At 42.2% G+C, this 21,641-nt stretch overlaps 1 protein-coding gene across 5 annotated transcripts in view; it reads left to right on the forward strand.

The window, feature by feature from the left end:
- Positions 1 to 20,948, forward strand: part of CCDC170 (coiled-coil domain containing 170) — a 93,415-nt gene extending 72,467 nt beyond the window's left edge. For all 5 annotated transcript variants that reach the window (XM_057739662.1, XM_057739661.1, XM_057739664.1 and 2 more), the window contains 2 exons: positions 12,528 to 12,764; positions 14,586 to 20,948. In XM_057739662.1, coding sequence (XP_057595645.1) covers positions 12,528 to 12,764; positions 14,586 to 14,786 — 438 coding nt within the window. In that variant the 3' untranslated portion in view covers positions 14,787 to 20,948. The remainder of the gene's footprint in view (positions 1 to 12,527; positions 12,765 to 14,585) is intronic.
- Positions 20,949 to 21,641: the final 693 nt, after the last annotated feature.

Consider the following 21,641-nt stretch of genomic DNA (forward strand, 5'->3'; position numbering starts at 1 on the left):
AAGCAGGAAGAGAGCGGAAGCAGGAGGAGAGTGCGGAAGCAGGGCAGCAGCTTGTGAAAACTGAGGGCTGTGTTTCTAGAATCTGTTCCCGTTTGGCCTCAGCGACTTTGGCCTTAGGGCTACATCATTTTTCGCCCAGGTTATTTTAATTATTTACAAGTGGTCTTTCCACCGAACCTTTTCACAAGCAAGCCTGATTTTCATAATTAAGCTTTGTTCTTCCGGTGATGTGATTATGCAACGTGTTGTTCTAGTCACAGTGGCTGGCTTAAGAATTTCCAACTCCAGCATCGCTGGTGTAAAGCAATGTTTTCAACTGTGGGGCACACGCCTCTGGTGTATACATAATGCTTCTAGGTGGTACAGGACAGGGTATTATGTAATGTTCAATCCTGAAGTGAGAAATGGGTTCCCTTTAATTTTTCTTTCAATTCTTTCACCATCAAGGAGAAAATCTTAATTAGAGGTTATTATGTCCTAGAACACTTGCTAGTCTACGTTTTAAACAAAGAATAAGCCTTAAGCTTAGTGCTGAGTACCAGCAATCGTACCTATTCATACAACTTTGTTTTCATTATACAGTGTTTGTTTTATTGTTATCTCCCACTTGTGGCACATTCGGTTGAAATCAAATAAAATTCCCTTTAAAATAATTAAGTTCCCCCCCCTTTTTTTTTGGCTGCGTTGGGTATTCCTTGCTGCTCGCTGCAGGCTTTGTCTAGTTGCGGCGAGCAGGGGCTACTCTGTGTTGAGGTGTGTGGGCTTCAGTAGTTGTGGCTCGCGGGCTCTGGAGTACAGACTCAGCAGTTGTGGTGCACAGGCTTAGTTGCTCCGTGGCATGTGGGATCGTCCCAGACCAGGGCTTGGACCCATGTCCCCTGCATTGGCAGGCGGATTCTTAACCACTGCATCACCAGGGAAGTCCTAAATTCCTTTAAGTTAAAAAAGTGGTTGAGTTAAGGAAGAATATAGATCTTATAGTTGATATGTGGCTATGTAAACATTGTGGAGGTAGAATGGGAATAACTGAAATATAGACAGATTGGAGAAGAGAATGAAAATGAGTAATAGTTAAATGCAATAAGCAGATGAACAGAAGCTCTGATTGGCTGCTGCTAACACTGTGATAATTTCTGGGAGTCAGAGCAGTGGGAGAAGAAACTGGGCCGGGGCCAGGGGCCAGATCATGCAGGACCTTGTGTGTCATGCTAGGATGCTTGAACTTCTCATCTGGGTCCTGGGGGGCCACTGGAGAATATCAAGAAGTAAAATTGTCAGGAAAGAGACTAAAAAGAAACAGAGAGAGATATGAGGAGGGCAGAGGGATGTCGGAATGAGGCTGTGATCAACAGCGGCAGTCAAGTGCAGCAAGAAGATGAAGACTGAACGACTATTTGCTACACTTTGGCTTTGGGACATCTAAGGCTTGAACATGTATAGTAGCAGATCATGGTGGGAGTGAGTGAAGGCTCTGACAGAAAGCCACATTTCAGTAGGCTGAGGAATGAAAGAGAAGTATTGTAGGGGTAAAGATTGTGGCCTACTTTTCTGGAATACTTGGATGAAAAGGGAAGAGAGACAGGAAAGTAAATAAAGTTGGTGTCTGTGTTTACTTTGTTGTTTTATTTTGCATAAAGAATGCACAGATTTGACTGACTCAGGAATTATTCAGACCCCTACACATTTAAATAGGGTGTAAAGTCTGCCTGCCAGTAGAGAAGAGCGATCTCTCTAACTTATTAAGAGAGTAAACGCTCACTTCATGAATTTATCAAGATTTCAACTGCAAAACAGCTTTTTATTGTTTTATTTGAGACGTATTAGTATTCAAGACAGACTGATGATATCAACTCTCCATCTCTGTACATCACTTATGCCTGTCGCTGTATTATTTTACTAGTCATAAAACAATATTTCTGGGCATTAGCAAAAATGGCCTTCTTGTGTTAGTATCCTAGGGCTGCTGTAACCAATTACCACAAATAGAGTGGCTTAATACAACAGAAATTCATTCTCTCACATTCTGGAGGCCAGAAGTCTGAATTCAAGGTGTTGGTAGGGTTGTTTCTTCCTGGAACATCTGAGGGAGAAACACTCCATGCCTTTCTCGTGGCTTCCAGTTGCTGCCTACAATCCTCAGCTTGCAGCTGCATAATTCTGATCTTTGTCCCCATTTTGATGTGACCTTCCCTTCTGTATGTCTCTTCTTTTCTGTATCTTACATGAATACCCATCATTGGATCTGGGGCCCACTCTAATCCAGGATGATCTCACCTTGAGCTTCTTTTTAAATTTTTAAATTTTTATTTTTTGGCTACATCAGGTCTTCGTTACTGCATGCGGGCTTTCTCTTGTTGTGGTGAGTGGGGGCTACTCTTCGTTGTGGTGCATGGGCTTCTCTTGTTTCGGAGCATGGGCTCTAGGTGTGCAGACTTCAGTAATTGCAGCACAACTTCAGTAGTTGCGGCACATGGGCCCTACAGCACATGGGCTTCAGTAGTTGCAGCACGTGGGCTCAGTAGTTGCGGCTCATGGGCTTAGTTGCTCTGAAGCATGTGGGATCTTTCCAGACCATGGACTGAACCTGTGTTTCCTGCATTAGCAAGCAGATTCTTAACCAGTGTGCCACCAGGGAAGCCCCTTCTTAATTATACCTGCAATGGCCCTTATTCCAAATAAGATTACATTCTGAGGTTCTGGGTGGACATATCTTTTGGGGGGGGGAGGGGACACTTTTACTCAATTAAGAATTAATTTCACTATTTAGAGAGGAGCAGTATAAAATAATGATTTGGACTACATTTCCATGTGTTTTATTTAAAAAATTGAGATGTAATTCACATGCTATAAAATTCACTCTTTTAAAATACAAAATACCGTAGTTTTTAGTATATTGACAAGGTTGTGCAGCTATCACCATTCCCTAATTCTAGAGAATGTCCATCATCCCCTCCTCCAAAAAAAAAACACTCCATATTCATCCTTTCTCCAAACTCTGTAAACCAGTAATCTACATTCTGTCTCTATGGATTTGCCCATTCTAGACATTTCATACAGACAGAACCATATAATATGTGGCCTTTTGCCTCTGGTTTCTTTCACTTACTACATTTTCAAGGTTTACCCACAGTGTGACCAGTACTTCCTTCCTCTATTAGAGTTCTCCAGAGAAACAGAACTAATGGGATGTGTACAACACACATGTACACACACAGATTTATTTTAAGGAACTGGCCCACATGATTATGTAGGCTGGCAAGTTCAGAATCTGCAGGATGGACCAGCAGGCTGAGAAGAGCCAGTGTTGCCATTCAAGCCCAAATGCTGTCTGCTGGCAGAGTTCTCTCTTGCTCAGGGGAAGTCCGTCTTTTGTTCTCTTCAGGCCTTCAGCTGACTGGAGGAAGTCCACCCACATTATGGAAGGGCAGTGTTAAGCTTATGCCAAAACACCATCACAGAATACTCATGGTAATGTTTGACCAACTCTCTGGGCATTGTGGCCCAGCCAAATTGGCACATAAAATTAACCATCACAGTTCTTTTTAATGGCTGAATAATATTCTGTTGTATGGCTATACCACATTTTGTTTATTCAGTATTCAATGGGCATTTGGATTGTTTCCATTTTTTTTTTTTTTGGTCTATGATGAATAAGGCTCTTTTGAACATTTGCATGCAACTTTTAGGATGCATTTCTATGTCCACTGCAAAACATGGTTGAAGACTTTGACTCCTAGGTTACCCAAGTCTTCCTCTTTAAGACCCATGTATTGGACTTCCCTGGTGGATCAGTGGTTAAGAATCTGCCTGCCAATGCAGGGGACATGGGTTCAACCCCTGGTCTGGGAAGATGCCACATGCCCCAGAGCAGCTAAGCCCACGTGCCACAACTACTGAAGCCTGCATACCTAGAGTGTGTGCTCCGCAACAAGGGAAGCCACTGCAATGAGAAGCCCAAGCACCACAACAAAGAGTAGCCCACACTCGCCGCAACTAGAGAAAGCCTGTGTGCAGCAACGAAGACCCAATGCAGTCAATAAATAAATAAATAAATAAATAAATTAAAAAAAAAACCCCATGTATTAAATTTCCTCCTGAATTCTAGACCAGGAAAAAGAAGACCTTTCTAGATGAGTTATTAAGTTTTAATTTGGCAGGCAAACATAAGTATTGTAGAAATCCCTTTTTGAAAGAAAAACAGTCTTGCATAGATTTCCCCTCCCTGTGCTGAGTCAAAATAATGTTATTATAATATTGTTTACATATGTACAAATGTAATACTGTATAGAAATTTCTTAATCTCATTACATTTTTACCATTATGAAACCCAAATCAATTTAGAAATCAAAACAAAGTATAAAAATACAATTTAAAAATTAGTGATATTAATTCAATATGCTAGATTTTATTTCACTAAAATCACCATTAGTGAGGTGAGGACCGGAGAGACTCCGGCGTCCTGTCCGCAAGCCCAGTGGAGCCCAGGAGGAGGCTGGGTCCCCTTGTCAGCTGCCTCCTGCCACCTGCCACCTGGTGACGCACAGGCCCGGGTGGGGATGGGGCCGCTCACAGCCGTATCTTTTTGGCCTGGAGATCTGTTAAGGCACTTTGTCCCCAGGACCAGGAGGGGCTCCCCTGTGGCCTACTCCTTGCCAGACGTGTGTCCACCACAGCGAGACGCTGATGGCCGGCAAACCAGAGGCAGGTCCCTGCTGTGTCCATACCTGACTATGTGGTTTATGAAGAGTTTAACCCCAGTCAGGCCAGTGGCAACTATGAGTCCAGAAGGGGGCCCTTTCACTTTGACATGAAGATGGTTTGGCAAAGAGAGGCTGAGGAACTGGAAAGGAGAATAAAAAGGTGACAGGAGCCCCAGTAGTGGGCACGCCCTGAACATGCTCTGTGATGTGCTTGTTGGCCGGGTGTGTCTTGTGGTCCCCAGGGTCTGCATTTTAAGTTCAAACTGCTCACAGTTGAGAGGCCACGGTAAATCAACTTTTTTCTCCTTATGAATGCGACTATGTGAGGTGAGGCTACCAGCCATCAAGTCCAAGTATCTGAGCAAAGTGGGGACCCTGCTTGGCCCCAAAGACCCTGTAGGAAGCAAACTGTCCTTTCCCCTCATGCCTGGTTAAAAAACCAGTTCACCCACAAACTTATCCAAACTTCTTAGCAATGGATGTAAGGATGAGTGGTTACAGCAGTGAGTGGACCCAGACAAGAGGACCCTGAAGACATCCCGGGGCTCTGCTTCCCCTTCCCCCTGGATGCTGAGCTGCCCCCCCAGACCTAGAGGCTCCCCAGGCACCAAGGAAGGCCCAGAGCCTTCTCCTCCAAGTGAGTATTTATAGAGAAACTGACCTGCAGCCAAGTATAAAAATGTCTCACACACAAAAACAACTGATGGACATAGTTTTTCAATCTGAAGATGATGCGTCTCAGAAGCCTGTGAGGTCCCTCTCCAAACTGCACATGTTCTACCTACAAAAGCTGGTGACCTCTGTGCCTTTAAAAAGTCAGAGTTCTAGGACTTCCCTGGTGGTCCAGTGGTTAACACTCTGTGCTTCCACTGCAGGGGGCACAGGTTCCATCCCTGGTCTGGGAACTAAGATCCTGCATGCTGTGCAGCAGGACCAAAAATAAAAAAAGGGTCAGAGTTCTAGAAACATAGTTTGGGGACAGCAAAAGAAGCGCCACTTACATTATCACAACAAGATTATTCTTTTATGCATATCACACAAGATAAAGCATATTTTAGTTTACTTCAGAGACATACATTTTATTAGACCCCACGTGAGAAATGTGGGTTTAAATAATGGTAAAGAAGTGAAAGGCCAAGAGGGCTCCAATTAAATACAGATGCAGCAGGCACAGAGGCCCACCTGCAAAGAGTCTCTGAGGGTTTTTAGCATTGTTTTTTCTGCATGGTCTTAAGTAGATAGAATTTACTGCACTGCCACCAAAATATCTGATCTGGTCAAGGAACTATCATTGGACATCAAGGTTATACACTTTCTACCGGGAAATAAATCATTGCACGTTTTATTTAAAAAAGTCCCCATTAGTAAGAACGTGTAGTACTAATTGCTTGTGGTATGGGCTCCTTTAACTTTGGCATGCCTACAGTCTATGTTGTCTAAGGACAGAGCAGTTATTCTACCACGTGCTTTATTTTGCTACTGCAGATACTTTGTTTGTACACACACCATGACATAGTTTGGCCTCCCCTTGCCCTTTCTTCATTAACCTAATACAATTAAAGTCTGCTACTAATTGGCAGAAGTGTAGCCTTATGCACAAGTGCAAACGCAGACACTGAAATCATGTGGCAGAACTCCAGTTCTCTGCATAACTCTCGTAATGCCAGTTGCTTTGTAGCCGGCTTGGGCTGTGATTAGTTTCAGCGGAATAGATTGAAACACACAATAACAGTGGTTTGGTCAGAAAAGATGTTTACTTCTTTCTCACTGAAAAGAAGCATGGGGCTTCCCTGGTGGTGCAGTGGTTAACAATCCTCCTGCCAATGCAGGGGACATGGGTTCAAGCCCTGGTCTGGCCCACATGCCATGGAGCAACTAAGTCCGTGTGCTGTAACTACTGGCCTGTGCTCTACAGCCTGAGAGCCACAACTACTGAGCTCATGTGCCACAACTGCTGAAGCCCGCATGCCTAGAGCCAATGCTCTGCAACAAGAGAAGCCACCACAACAAGAAGCCCATGCACCACAAAGAAGAGTAGCCCCTGCTCACCACAACTGGAGAAAGCCTGAGAGCAACAACAAGACCCAACCCAGCCAATAAATAAATATATAAGTAAATAAATAAATAAATTTATTAAAAAAAAAAGAAAAGAAGCATGGACATAGTCATTCCACATTTAGCAGGATAGCTTCATGGTCATCACTGATCTTGGCTTGTTCTCTCTTTCTGCTTCACCATCATGGCAATAACTTTCCTCCTCAACACCACCTCTTAGTGCGAGTGCCTCATTCCAGGCACCAGGCAGGAGGAAAGATGGAAGGACACCCTGTATGCCACTTTCCAGGAACAAGACAACACTTCTTAGTCTGCACTGACCGGAACTTAGTCCCTGAGCTCGCTTAGATGAAGTCAGTCTGAAAAATGGGTCTTTATTCTGGGAAGTAATAAAAAAAAGGAAGAATAGATATTGGGTGGCGAGCTTTCTGCCTGTACCACATGGTTCAACCTTAGTAGGGAGCTGTGGCCAAGAATCGCTAGTCAGGCAACAGAAAACTAGTGGAAAGCCATTATTATGTCCCTTGTAGTCTCTCAAGGAAACACCCAAAGGGGATACCATTCTTTTTTTTTTTTTTTATTTTTTTTTATTTTTTTTTTATTCTATTATTTTTTTTTTGGGGGGGATACACCAGGTTCAATCATCTGTTTTTATACACATATCCCCGTATTCCCTCCCTTCCTTGACTCCCCTCCCTCGAGTCCCCGCCACCCTCCCTGCCCCAGTCCTCTAAGGCAAGGGGATACCATTCTTTAGCCACCAGCAAAGCTCTCTTCTGCTTTCTAACGCTCTTGATAATCCTCCACACAAGATAGCCGCTTCCTATGCTCCTCACCCACTCCAGAACTTTCTCCAATCTAGCCAGTGCAGCCTTTCTTTATATTTTCCCCCAACGTACCATCTTGGACTCAGCTCTGATTACGTAGATCCATTGACTTGAATTGCCCTGAACGCGCTCCACTTTGAATGTGTGCGTCAAGCAGAACCTGTGAGAAAGAAGCTCCTGGGTGAGGCGGGGGAGCGGAGGTGCACGCAGCCTGCAAAGTGGAGCATCCTCCTTTGATTTCTACTACGGTTCCTCCTAGTGAAATCTCCGCGGTTCTCTGCGCCCGGGTGCAGCATCATTGGGCGCCCCCCGCCCCCCACCCCCTTTAGAGAGCCCGTGTGCAGTGCCTGGCTCCCGCAGGGTCCTGTATTCAGTGCAATCTCCTGAAAGTCCTCCAGGTAGAGAATTTACATCTTCTGGCCAATTCAATAGGTCAGATTTTAAATTTAATCACCTTCTCTTTCAGGGCCTTTGGCCCTTATCACACAAGAGAGAACTGGTCACCAGATTTGAAATGCTTCCCCTCGGAGGAGGCAGAGGCCAGATGCGGTGTTCACCGGACGTGGGGCAGGCTCGCAGCCGGATCCATCTTCCCTGGGGTCTGGGGGGCACATCTGTCTTGTTTATGACTATCTCTGTCCCACTGGGAAAAAATCAGAGGCACAGTCTCTCGCTGAACTCTGGGCTGGATCTGAGAAGCTTCGCTGGATTGAAAAACCCATGTGCCCTGCCCAGCTCCTCCCCTCCAGCAACCTCCTTTGCTGGATTTGACTTAGGGGGCTGAGGCCTCCTTCCCACCGCTGGCTCCCAGCTCTGTTCTGGTGGCTTGGCTTGGAGTCTGGTTACTTGCTCCCTGACAACAAGAATTCAGGCATCCCTCAGGATTGTGATAAAGTCTCATATTTTTGAGAAATTCTTGGCTATAAATTCTTCTCATTAGGACTTGATTTATGTGCTTCTAACTCTCCAAGCTGTGTTCCATCTCCTTCGGTAGATGGCCCACTGTAAATATTTTTCCAATCTGAGCAGAAAAGCCGAATGGATCTCCTCTTCTGTTAAACAAGGTTTTTAATGCAACGTAGCAATTCCGGAAACTTTTTGCTTTGCCCCGAATTTTCTCTGCAGTGCTGAGATAGTTGGCACATGAAGGGGATCTCTGTGTTTTAAAGGGAGATAACTTTGTTTTAAAATTGATATTCATTTTGTCCATATAATATCCCCTATTTGTGAAATGTTTGAAAATCTACCAAATGTATTATTTAGAGCACTTGATATAATTTGTAAATGAATGTACATATATTCAGAATCTTTTACTGGTAGGATGCATTATACATGTATCGATCATGCATGGGAAAACTCCCTTCTTAGTTTTTTATTTTGAAAAATTTCAAATCTATAGGACAGTTGCAAGGATAGCATAACAGACAGTCTTTTACTTTTCATGTAGATCATTAACATTTTACTGATTGTTATATTTTGCCTAATGAGAGAGAAAGAGAGACAGAGACAGAGACAGAGAGAGGAACCATTTGAGAACAAGTTGCAGACATCATGACATTTCGCCCCTAAATACTTACCAGGTATATCTTAAGAACAAGAGAATTCTTCAGTGTGACCACAGTACAATCATTACACTCAGGAATCAACATTGAGATGCTATTCTAATACACTGGTACCAATATACAGTCCCTGTTCAAATATGGGTTTTCATCATTTGGAATCCGTGGATAATCTCCAAGGTCAGCCCCTGTAGACATGCACTTCGTGGGCCCCATTTTCTTGTTTCAAGTGCTTGCCCTACTGGTGCTGACTCAGAATCCCTTCCCCCAGCTGTTGCCAGCATTTTCTTTCCTGCATAGTTCCCAAGCTACAGCAGTGCTTCTTACCCCTTCTGCATTGCAAGCAGCTGTCAGTCCCCTAAGGGATTTCCTCTCTCCTACGTGGAGCCAGTTCAAAAGTTTTGAACTTGTCCAAGCATGTCTGCCATTGACTTCCTCTCTGACTGGAAAGCAATTTAATTTCTTAAGAAGCTGTGTGTGTGATAGTTGATAAAAACAAGTTTCCAGTTTAGGTATTTGACTCAAGCTTTCTCAGTTTACTGACGTCACGCAGACAGTATAAATCTGATTTTCCATCTGGACATCAATATCCCAAGCAGGCACTTTTCCTCTGTATCATGTCATAATTCCAATCTTAGAATAGCTTCTACTATTCCTCTGACTTTCCAGAAGTGTTGGAGGCCCCTTCAGAGTTTAGGTCAGGTCAGCTTGTGCTCCTTATGCCATAATTCTGGAACTCAGTCTCCATGAAGATGAGCTCTAACCCCTAGACATGGTCAAGATTTTCATCTCTGACAGTAGCCTCCAAATGTAGTCTGGGTAAATCACAGCAGTCTAAAATCCTTCATCAATAAATAATCAGCAGCCCAGCAACTAAATGATAATTGTTGCTTTATTATTGTTACTCAAAAAAAAAAAAAAAAAAAAGAGAGAGAGAGAGGAAAACAAAAGAGTATTTCATTCATTGAGAGTGGCAATATTTTAAAGCATCTTTTTCCATTTCTCTCTCTGTCTCTCTCTCATTTCCTCGCTACATGACATCTATGTCTCCTCACAAGTCCCTCTTCCATCCCAAGTTTCTTCCAAAAGAACCTCCTGCAGCCTAGTTAGCAAAGACTTTCTTCCCACTCCTCTCTCAACTCTTTATTGGGTATATCAGTTTAGCCTCTCAGGCTTTCTTCTTCCCTAACATTCTATCCATCACTCAGATTTGCCCTGGTAACAACAGGATGGGAGTAGATGCAAGAAAGCATCCCTCCTTCTTAGGAAAGAAGGGATGTAATGAAAGGGGAAAGGAGAAGACAGCAAACACTCATTTTTGGGCATCTTTTATTTTTATTACTTTCAGATGTGACCTTTAAATGATTTTCAACAAAATTAAAACATGAATTTATGCTTTTTCTTTGAGACTATGCCTGTAGGCCTTGTCCGAACTTTTAGGAGGCTGAGAACTAAATTCAGAGCTCTGCTGATCTTTGGGCTTTGTCCATCCCATGTGTACTTCTTTATGTCAAAATAATTTTTGATACATTTGAAGGATTCTTTGTAAATGTATTCTTTCCGATAACAGCTTTATCAAGATATAATTCACATATCATAAAACGCATCTTTTTAAAAGTGTAAAATTCAGTGGGTTTTAGTATATTCACAGGGTCATATGACCATCACTGCTATCTAATTTCAGAACACTTCCATCACCTGAAAATGAAACCCTGTACTCATGAGCAGTTACTTCCCATTTTCTACTCCCACCAGCCCCGGCCCTTTTCTGGATCTTTCATATAAATGGCATCATACAATAAGTGGTCTTCTGTGAGTGACATTTCCCTAGCGTAATGTTTTCAAGGTTCATCCATGTTGTAATGTGTATCAGTACTTCGTTCCTTTCTATTGCTGAGTAACACTCTACTGCATGGATATACCACATCTTTTTTTATCTACTCATCCACTGATGGATATTTAGGCTGTTTTCACTTTTTGGTGATTATGAATAGTGCTGCTGTGAACATTCGTGTGTAGGTTTTGTGTAGACATAAGTTTTTAGTTCTCTTGGATATATGCACCTTGGAGTGGATTTGCTGGGTCATAGGTCAACTCTATGCTTACAATTTGAAACTGGTCAGCTGTTATCCTCAGCAATTACACCATTTTGCATTCTCACGAGCAGTATAGGAGGGTTCCAGTTTCCCCACATCCTCACCAACACTTGTTATTGCCTATCTTTTTGGTTAAAGTCATCCAGCAGACAAGTAGTAGCTCATTCATATTTATTCTGAATGGTCAGTTAAAAAATTTCTATCTAATTATGCAAAACTACCTCAAATTCTTTTTGTAAAAAATTGTGGTAAAATAAACATAACATAAAATTTTACCATTTTAACCATTCTTTCAGTGTATAATTCAGTGGCATGAAGTGTATTCAGACTGTTGTGCAGCCATCACCACTATCCATTTCCAGAACTTTTTCATCATCTTAAACTGAAACTCTGTGCCCTTTAAAGAACTTCTTATTCCCTCAGCTCCTGGTAACTTCCACCCCTCATCCTACCTCTGTGAATTCGTCTATGCCAGGTACCCCACAGAAGTGGAATTATACAATATTTGTCCTTTTGTGTCTGGCTTATTTCACTTATTACGATGTCTTCACGGTTCATCCACATTGTAGTATGTATCAGGATTTCATTCCTTTGACTCGAATTCTTTTTGTCAGCAGATCTGGTATAATTTTAATTACTAAGCTAATAAAGAAAATGTGCCTCATACTTGAAGATGCTCTGTTTTCGCTTTGAGATCCTGGGATAGCTTCTGAGAAAGAGGTACCACCCTTCCCTCCTACCTGCAGTGAATGCTGTGGCCACCTCCCACCTCTCATATTCACTGGTAGAGTCAGAAGACATTTTTTTCAGAAAAACTGCTAATTGCCCTGAGATCATTGATGACTTGCCGAGGAGATTTTAAGTGGGGCTTCCTTGTGGTAAATCGTCAAAAGAGGAGACATTTTGCTCTTTCTAACATTTCTATTACCAGGCATGACCCCTTGGCAGTGGTAAATAGTGCAAGTTGCTTTATCTATGGAGCTCAGTAGAGTCTGTGTGTGAGTACCAGAAGACTTTGTTTCAGTATTTAACCCCAGCCTCATTCTATCTACCATTTCATCTCATTGATTTTCCACATAATGTTACTCTAATATGTTGTTTATGGACTATAACTGTCTTAAGACATGTGTGTCCAGCCTGTATGCTTACCAGAGTCTGTATAACTGGGATGGATTCCATTCTTTATTCATAAAAATGTTAAATGAATTTCATTGACATCTGATTTGTTGTTTGTACAGTTTTCCTAAATACATGCAGAAGAAATTATCAGCATTCTCTTTGACTTCTTAGATTAAAACTTTGGAACAGACCAAAGTCATTGAAGACCTAAATAAATCCAGAGACAAACTGGAAAAGATGAAGGAGAAAGCTGAGAAAAAGCTACTGTCTGTCAAATCAGAGCTGGAGACTACAGAGCAGGAGGCTAAGGAGAGTAAAGAGAGGGCCAGGAACATGCTAGAAGTGGTAACCAGTGAAATGAAGACACTAAAAAAATCTCTGGAAGAAGCAGAAAAGAGAGAAAAGCAGGTGGGTAGAAATCTGGCAGTGAAAGGCTCTTATTTAGGAAAGATAGGACAATTCAAGAGCTTGATAATTATTCATACATTTCCTCATAACCAATTTATCAAGCTTTCTATAGCATTCCATCGTATCTATCTGCCCTCCAGCATCTTTTTGGCATTAAAAGAACCACTGTGATTTACTCCACTAAGGAAAACAATTAACATTTTCATAGCACAACTTATAACAAAGAAAAAGACATTCTTATTGAAGCTGTGGATGCCTGTGAAAAGCCAGGTTCTGGTTGTGGAGAGCTTTTTTTTTATTATGTTTGCTGATTGCCTCTGAAGTTTGCATTATCCCAGATCTTCTAATGTTATCCAGGGCTTCCGCCTCAGGAGGGAAATTTTATCTCCAGCAGAGATCAGTTGCAGGAAACAATCCCAAATCTCAAACAGTGGCACCCAGACCTGATGGCCGACCAAGCCCAGATGTAAACCATAAAACAGAACTCATGCTCCCGCTGGGTTGCACGGAGGAGTTTTATCTGGTGAACCCATCGGGAGGTCAGGCATTAAAAAAACATGTCCTGGGCAGCCTGACCCCTGCTTTTGGCTTTCATCTCACTCTCTTTCTGCAGCTCAGAAGGGCACAGATTGGACTCTGATCCTAGGATATTTTTTCTCTTTGGCCGCCTCTGCTTTGGCTCATGTGTCAAGCCGAGTTGGGAAGGCCAAACTCTAAGAGTGAGTGGTCTCAGAGGAACCTCTCAGCAGTTAAGAGCTTTGGCCATATTCAAAAGGGTGGAAAAGTTTGAGGAAAAGTTTTTCATCAGGGAGACTAGTTCTCCCTAATGGAGAGAGTGTTCTGTTTCCCGAGTTGGACTCAGCAAAGGAAGGATTGCAGGTAAGTGAATGAGAACATGGTGAGGATGTTTGGAAGGCACTTCTCCTGGAGGAAACATCTGCTTTCGGATTGGATCACACCTTTTCTAAAATGGAAGGTACCTCTAGAGAGGGGTTGTCTGGCCATCTCTAGTTGATCTGCTTCTGCTTTTGCCTAGAATCACAGCAACCAGTCTATGAGAATTTGAAGGATATAAGGCACATTTCATCTATTTTCTCTAGCCCTACAACTCCCATTTTTTCTTTTGTGATGGACAAATAATTGTCCCAGAGGGTCCAATGTTGTGGGGTGTGAGGTGGCAATCCATGTGATGTGATTTGATCAATACTTAGAAGTCCTCCATTTTCATCAGCTCATACTTTTTTTTTGCCATTTGTTCTTCCTTTAGCTTAAGAGGCTCATTGCCCAGTTAACATCCCAGTGCATAAGTGCTTATAACACAACAGACAACCACACCAACAATTGTAGAGCATTTCCCAGTATGCAGAACACATACACAGTCATCATCTCATTTGATCTGAATTTCAGAACAGCCCTGGGAAATAGGTATATGGTTAGTCATTCGCCCTGGAAGTGAGAAAATGAAAATCTTATCAAGGCCAGAGTCTCATTCACAGTTGCAGAACTGGGTTTCTTGATTTGGTAGCTGATATCACATTAATTGGTTCATCAGAAAAGTGGTTATGAAATTGCTGAAGGTTGGTGTCTGAAAGGACTTGAGGTAATTTAGTAGGCTAGCCTTCTTCTCCTCGTTCTTTTTCTTCGTCTCCTCTTCCTTCTTTTTTTTAATAAATGAGAGAATTAATCAGAGAGTAAGGAGAGTAAGAAATTTGCCTAGTTCATGCAAACCTGGGCTTTCCAGAGGCGTCTGGGTTGCATTTGGTCTAGCGGTGTTGATACAGTTGGTTCTCTCAGTCACTGTGGCTCTGTTTGATTTTGCAGCTGGTGGACTTCAGGGAGGTGGTTTCTCAGGTGCTGGGCTTGAACATGACCAGTCTTGCTCTTCCTGACTATGAAATCATCAAATGCCTTGAAAGACTGATCCATTCACACCAGCATCACTTTGTCACCTGTGCCTGCCTCAAAGATGCGACCACAAGGCAAGATGGGCACCCACAAGGCCACTTACAACTTCTTCATTGAACACTGTATCTCTTGAGGGAGGTGGAGATGAGAGATAGGACACAATCCTCAGTTTCACAATTTCCCCAAACCTTTGAAGTTTGATCAGTGTGTGAATATTGTATACTTTGATGATAGAGCAAGAATCAACCTTGGGCAAAAAAGGATCTCAAAGGTGCCAGCCTCAGGTAAATGTTTGGCACTGAAAACACCTATTATTTTATTTGCTAGCACTTTGGGACCTAGATAAATTTCACCAGAGTGTGTATCTAGAATGGGAAATGAGTCAGGAGTTCTACTACCCAATTTAATTCTGATAATAACCATGTGGAGAAACTTTAATGTTTTTATTTTACAACCTCTCTGGGGTTTGAGAGGTGATCTTGGTTACCTACCTATGATTGCAGTTAGTTAGTGACAGAACCAGAATGAACACCAGGTCGGCTCTGTATCAAAGACTGCACCTTCTCTGCTGTTTCACAGTCCTACCACTTCTCCTGAACTCCTGTGATGCCAGTGGAAATTGCCTTGATCACAAAGGAAGGACAACATCTGTACAATCGAGGATTGATGTCCAAAAGTGACTGAGATTTATGAGTGTAACCCATATGATTTCTTTAAAAAGCCGTACACCTAATTATTTGGATGAAACATACATAGGTCTGAGGTCCTGTAAATGGTCCTCTTTCAAATGTTGCTACCAGATTGTATTTGGTGGTAATCTTTAATGTTTGAACAGAGCTGAGCTTGGTACTTTAAAAATGAAACCTTTAATGTGAAATACCTATAAGATGAAGAAATCCTACACAGTTTATTCACCAATATATCAGATATCCTGACAGCAGGGATACTTTTTCAGGATCAAGATTTACAGTGAATTTCTGTCATGTTCTGTCTTCCTTTTAAATTTCTATTGCACACATCTTTTTCAGGTACCATATTCTTAGCTTCCCGAGAAAAACCTGTTTCTCTTTTGGGTGATTGTTGTATTTCTATTGATACCATAAGAAAAAATTTTTATAGTCCCTTAAAAGAGCATTCGTGTCTAATTAAAGGAGAAGGAAAAAACAGATTACACCCAAACATTAAGAGAAAATGAAAACTCTAGAAGAAAGGAAGTGAGCTTGACACAGTTTGGATGACAGCTGACATAGAGGGAGAGTGACCAAGGGTCTCTTCTGGGGGGCTAGGTCATCTCTGCCTGGCTTTCTCCATCATGTGCATTTTGCTACTGCACAGCCCTGACTTAGGACACGAGTGAGGTCTGCAACAGTAGGGGAGGCAGCCGCGTATTCTCCCAGGGGAAAGTCTGTCATCTCCAGAGATCCCTCCACGTGCTCCAGAGATGCATTGGCTGCTGCTCCGGACGCACATCACCTGCAGGGGAGGAGACTCCAGACTCACATTCACCTGCAGGGGAGGAGGCAGCGTCAGTGTTTGGGTTTCTGGGGGTGAAACTGCTGAGGGACTCTGCTCCCCCCAGGCCACAGAAAACAGTCATTGACGGGGTGGCAGGGTGGGAGGGGGTCGTTTTTGTACATTCTCTCTGTTTTCATTTTCTAAATACAATCTTTGATGAACTTCATTTGTTTTCTCTGTAAATTTATTTTTGACACTCTTCATAGATGCTTTTAACAACATCACTTTGAAAACATAAACTGTGTCCTAATATTATTTTTCCATTTTGACTTCTCATTAATTATATTTCCAGATTCATATAAGAGATTAAACATGGTCCATACTAAAAATGGTTAGTACTGTTCTATCTCCTTATTACACAAAATTACATTCCATTTATCCAAATCTGCATTTATATAATATTTCTAATCATCTTTAATACATATAGAAATATTTAAAATGTTTGAATATAATCCTTAGGAATTTCTGGTGGAAAGACTATATGGGATAAGAAAAATAAATTCTGTCTATGTATATATGTCCATATGCACATTAACTATTTGTGATTTGGACAAATCGAAAATCCCTTAATAAAGCCGTATCCCTTCTCGTTGAAGTGCCAGTTGGTTGTCGGCTTTCCCTCTGTGGCCTTCATTCCAGAATTGGCAGGCAGCTTCACATTTCTGTGTTAGATTTTGTTCTTCTATAATATCCATGTATATTTTATGTTGTCCAATAAAATGCATTAGTTTGATGTGATTTTCTAAATAGCATTTTAAAATATTTAACATTAACTCCTCTACCAAATCATCTGAGTGATAATTGCTACTGCAGTTGTAATTCTCATCATTGTCTGAGACATTTGAATGTATGCATAGAATAGCTCAATGAGGAAAAAAATTTTTTTAACTTAACCCATCTAAATTTCCAGTTTTACTTTATCTCACAGATGAACAGCGAGTGATTCAACTTTCTTCTGGTCCTTACGGCAGTTCCGTACTAACATCCTGTCTACTCTTCTTACATAAGACTGTTGAAATCGTTCAGAAGTGTCCTCTCCACTACCATCAAGTACTGCCTTCATCTTAGGTGACTTTCATGCCCATAACACAAACGCATGCAACATTCTGTCTTTAGTTTCTTGACCTTCTCAGCTCTCCTACTTTTACTTCCTTTTGTTTCAGCCACTCACCTCCTAGACTGAAATTTGTAGTAACCCAATGTAGACTACCTTAAGCAAAGAGATTTTGGGATGCTCAGTTGAAAGATTCAGGACTAGGCTAACTTCAGCATCTCTAGATCCAGGGATTCAAGATTGTTTTCTGGATCCGTTTTGCTTTTATGCATCTTTTGTCTCTGCTTGATTTGCTTGTCTTTGAATGTCAGACTCACTTGCTCCTGGAGATGGTTCCTCTGTGTTGCCAGGAAAGATGGTCATAAGGAGTTACAAAGTCTTTACAAGCGAGGAACTGAGCTGAGAAAGAGAGACTCTCTGACTCTAACATTCATGGAAGAAATCTCAGAGAATAGATTGATCATCTCTTCTTGGTCACATACTCATGCCTGAGCCAATCACTGTAGTCAGAAGGGTGAACACACTGGCTTGCATCCCGTGCCAACCCCTGCAGTGAGGGTGGGATGAGGTGAGGCTCCAGAATAATCATTCGACCAGAACCACATGTAGCAGAGGGAAAGTTCCCCAAAGACAGAGAAGCTGAGCAGACAGACAACACACATCTATTACACACGGCTAAATTCAGGACCTCCGAATCACCTAGAACTTCTTCACCTCTGAAATCTGAAATTCTCCATAGCCTGTTATCCCAGACCTCTAGTTCTTACTCCCAAATAGCTGTTCTTTGAGATCTCTTGATCCTCACTCACATTGTCTCCCTACTAGTCTTTCTAGTCTTCACTCCATCTCGAGCCAGCTGACATACTTCCTTAGTCATTCTCTTCCCAACACCTTAAACTTCTGGTTCTTTGGCCCTTCTGTCCTCTACTTGGGATTAATCCCAATTACCAATGTTTTTGCTGCTTTTCCTGCCCCCACTGAATGAGACTAGAGGAAATCTCATGAAAACACAGCTAAGTGGCATGCCAAATCCACGACCTTTGATCTCACTTGAGCCCTTTGTACTAATTGGTAATCCTTCACCATTTTCCCAGTTAGATCTCACTGCCATTCTCCGAAATGACTGTTGCAAATGTTCTCCATTCCCTCAAGGCCCTTACCTTGTTTTTCCTTTCTTCACTGTCAACAGATAATCTCATTTTCTGTTTCACCCAGAAAATAGAAGCCATTGCAGGAAACACCTTTAATATCTGATCCTAACAAAGCCCGATACGTGTGCCCCCCTTTCACTGCCTCCTTCCCTCATGTCTCGGGTTATTCCCTCTACCTGGCCTCTTGCATCCTCCGCAACTTAGTCCTATTAGTTGTTTTCTCTCGACAGTCTTCAACCTCGCCATTTGTGGCTTCTGTCCGTCAGCCTTTGAGTATGTTCAAATCTCTTTCATTTTAGAAAGTATCGCTCCTTCTACTCCACAACTTAGAGACTTATTTCTCTTTCTCTCTTCACTGTTGAACCACTTCAAAGTGTGGTTTTTATTGCTGTCTTTCTGGTCTGACCTCCCATTCATGCCATCATCCATGGCAACCTGGCTTCTGTCTCCAGCTCTCACATGTTTGTTAACCTATCTCTGTTCCTTTTAAAGCGCTTATCTCACTTGATCTTTCTGGGACACTTGATACAATTGACCATTTCCTTCTTGGAACATTCTCTTCCATTAACTTCCATACTGTGACATTCAACTCTTTTTCTCCTGCCTCTCTGGGCACTTGAGTTAGGTTATTTTCAGATTGTTAGACACAAAATTGAAATGAGAGATTCATGTAAGGATAAGTGTGGGTATAATTGTGGGTGCAAATCTTGACCTCACAGTCAGAACTCAATGAAGAATGATCGGTCACACATCCTATAAACTGGAACAGGTTGTTAGTTCAGGAATTGGAGTGCCAATTTCAGGGTACCACGTGGCTATCGTGGCTGGATTCTCTTACTGATCCCATGAATGCTGGTGTTCTTTGATGCCATGATGACTCAACTCTTCTTTCCTCTGCTTCTACAGCTTCTGCCAGTACCGTCATCATCTTTCCACACTTTTCTCAACCTTTAGCATCTACTTATGCTTATTCTGCGCTTCCTCTTGTCTGTGTTCTCCAGTACTTCCTGGCTTTTCTGTACATCTTCCCATTTCTGTTCCCATCATTATTTGCTCTTTCTCTGTCTCTCTGTGTTTCTCTTCTGGAGGGAGAACTTAATTGGTTTAATCAGTCACTCTTCAGTGTGAGCAGCACGTTTACACCACGTCACCTTGTAGGCCAGCGACAAGTCTGTAGATCGGTTTGCCTTGGATCAGGCACCCATTTCTGGTCCGTCTACTGTGGTCACAGAAGTGGGGCCTCATGTCTGTCTCTTGGATGTAAGTGTTCCATCAGGGTCTGTCTTAGTCTCCTTTTTGCATACTTCATACACTCTCCAGTGCCTTAGCCGTTGACCTCAGGGAAGTTACTTATCTCCCTGTGCCTCAGTTTCCTCATTTGTAAAATAGATGTAAAATACCTACCTGTAATGTGTTGAATTGTGTTCCCTCCAAAGATATTAAAGTCCTAACTCTTAGGACCTGTGAATGTGATCTCATTTGGAAATAGGGTCTTTGCAGATGGTCAGGTTAAGATGAGGTGATTAGGGTGGGCCTTAATCCAATATGACTGGTGGCCTTATAAAGAGGAGAGATTTGGACACAGAGAAAGACACACACACACACACACATACACACACACACACACGGAGAACACCCTGTGAAGGTGAAGACAGAGATTGGAGTGATGTAGCTACAAGCTGAGGGTTGCCAAACCTTGCCAGCAAAACACCAGAAGCTGGGAGAGAGGCATGGAACAGGTTGTTTCTCACAACCCTCACAGAGTCCTTGTAACGACTGAATGAGGTGCATAGCTTGGAACACGGGTGTTACAAGAGCTCAGTGAATGTGATTAAATCCTGTCTGTTGCACTGCCCGCCTTCTCATCTATCCATTATACACCACTGTATACCATTAACACCACTCTACACCCTTAACACCATATACATCATTATACACCATTAACCCCACAGTGGGTTACACACCATTACCTCTAACTCACTCAGTCTCTGCTTTAACGTTCCTGGCATGAGAGATAGTCCCCTCCCTTCTCCATTATAGTCAGAGTGATCGCTTAAAAAAATAGAAATAGATCCCATGACTCCTTGCTTTATGCCATGAATTGTTCTCACTGCTCTCCAGATAGAGGCCAGCCTCGCTCTCCTTCTCCTACGTGAACACCACACTTTTTATAAAACAGTGTGTGCAGTGCCCCCCAGGGCTCTCTTCTCTCCAGGCCTTTGCAACTGCTGACCTTTTGAACTGTCTTTTCTTCCCTCACTTGACTGATTCCTGCTTATCCTTATGATCTCGGTTTGGATGTTATCCCCACCAAAGAATTTTCCCTGCTATCCTGAGGCCAGGCTAGGTCACCCGCCTATGGGTTTCCATGGTGCTTGTGCATAACTCTGCCAGCACTTATTTACAACAGTCCCCGGTGGTTCTATCTCATTTCATGGGCAAAGAAACACCAAGACTCAGAGGAGTGAAGGTTATAGCCACCTAAGCTGGAATTGAATGTCTAGTGTTTTGGCCCATAGCTGATGGTCCATGAGCATTTGTCTGAGTGAATCAGCTAATAAAATGGAGGTTTGAATATTGAAGTGGGCTGGTTCTTCCTCTCTTTAAGTACCAAAACATAAGCTGTACGCTGATTGGATGGGTTCTCGATGCATGATGATTTGTATGAGTAATTTTAAAGTGGGCAGATGACTTTTTTTTTTTAAAGCTCCCTATTGGGATATAATTGCTTTACATTGTTGTGCCAGTTTTCGCTGTACAACGAAGTGAATCATCTGTATTTATACATATATCCCCATATCCCCTCCCTCCCTCAACTCCCTCCCACCCTCCCTATCCCATCCGTCTAAGTCAGGGCAGATGACTTTTAATGATAAGCGCTTATAGACTCACAGACGTAGAAAACAAACCTATAGTTACCAAAGTGGAAAGGTGGGGGGAGGTATAAATTGGGAATTTGGGATTAACAAATACACACTACTGTATATAAAATAGATAAATGACAAGAATCTATTGTGTAGCACAGGGAATTATATTCAAAATCTTGTAATAACCTATAATGGAAAAGAATGTGAAAAGGAATATATATGTCTGAATCACTTTGTTGTATACCTGAAACATTGTAAATCAACTATACTTATTTAAGAAGAGCTTACAGATGTATTGTAACTCTTACTACACTATTTTCATGTACATTCTTTTGTTTTGATCCATACAGTGGGGCAGGTTTGGTTATTCCTAGGAAATGTAGGA

Source organism: Hippopotamus amphibius, chromosome 6 (genome assembly GCF_030028045.1).
Source record: "Hippopotamus amphibius kiboko isolate mHipAmp2 chromosome 6, mHipAmp2.hap2, whole genome shotgun sequence".
In the NCBI taxonomy this organism is placed as follows: domain Eukaryota; kingdom Metazoa; phylum Chordata; class Mammalia; order Artiodactyla; family Hippopotamidae; genus Hippopotamus; species Hippopotamus amphibius.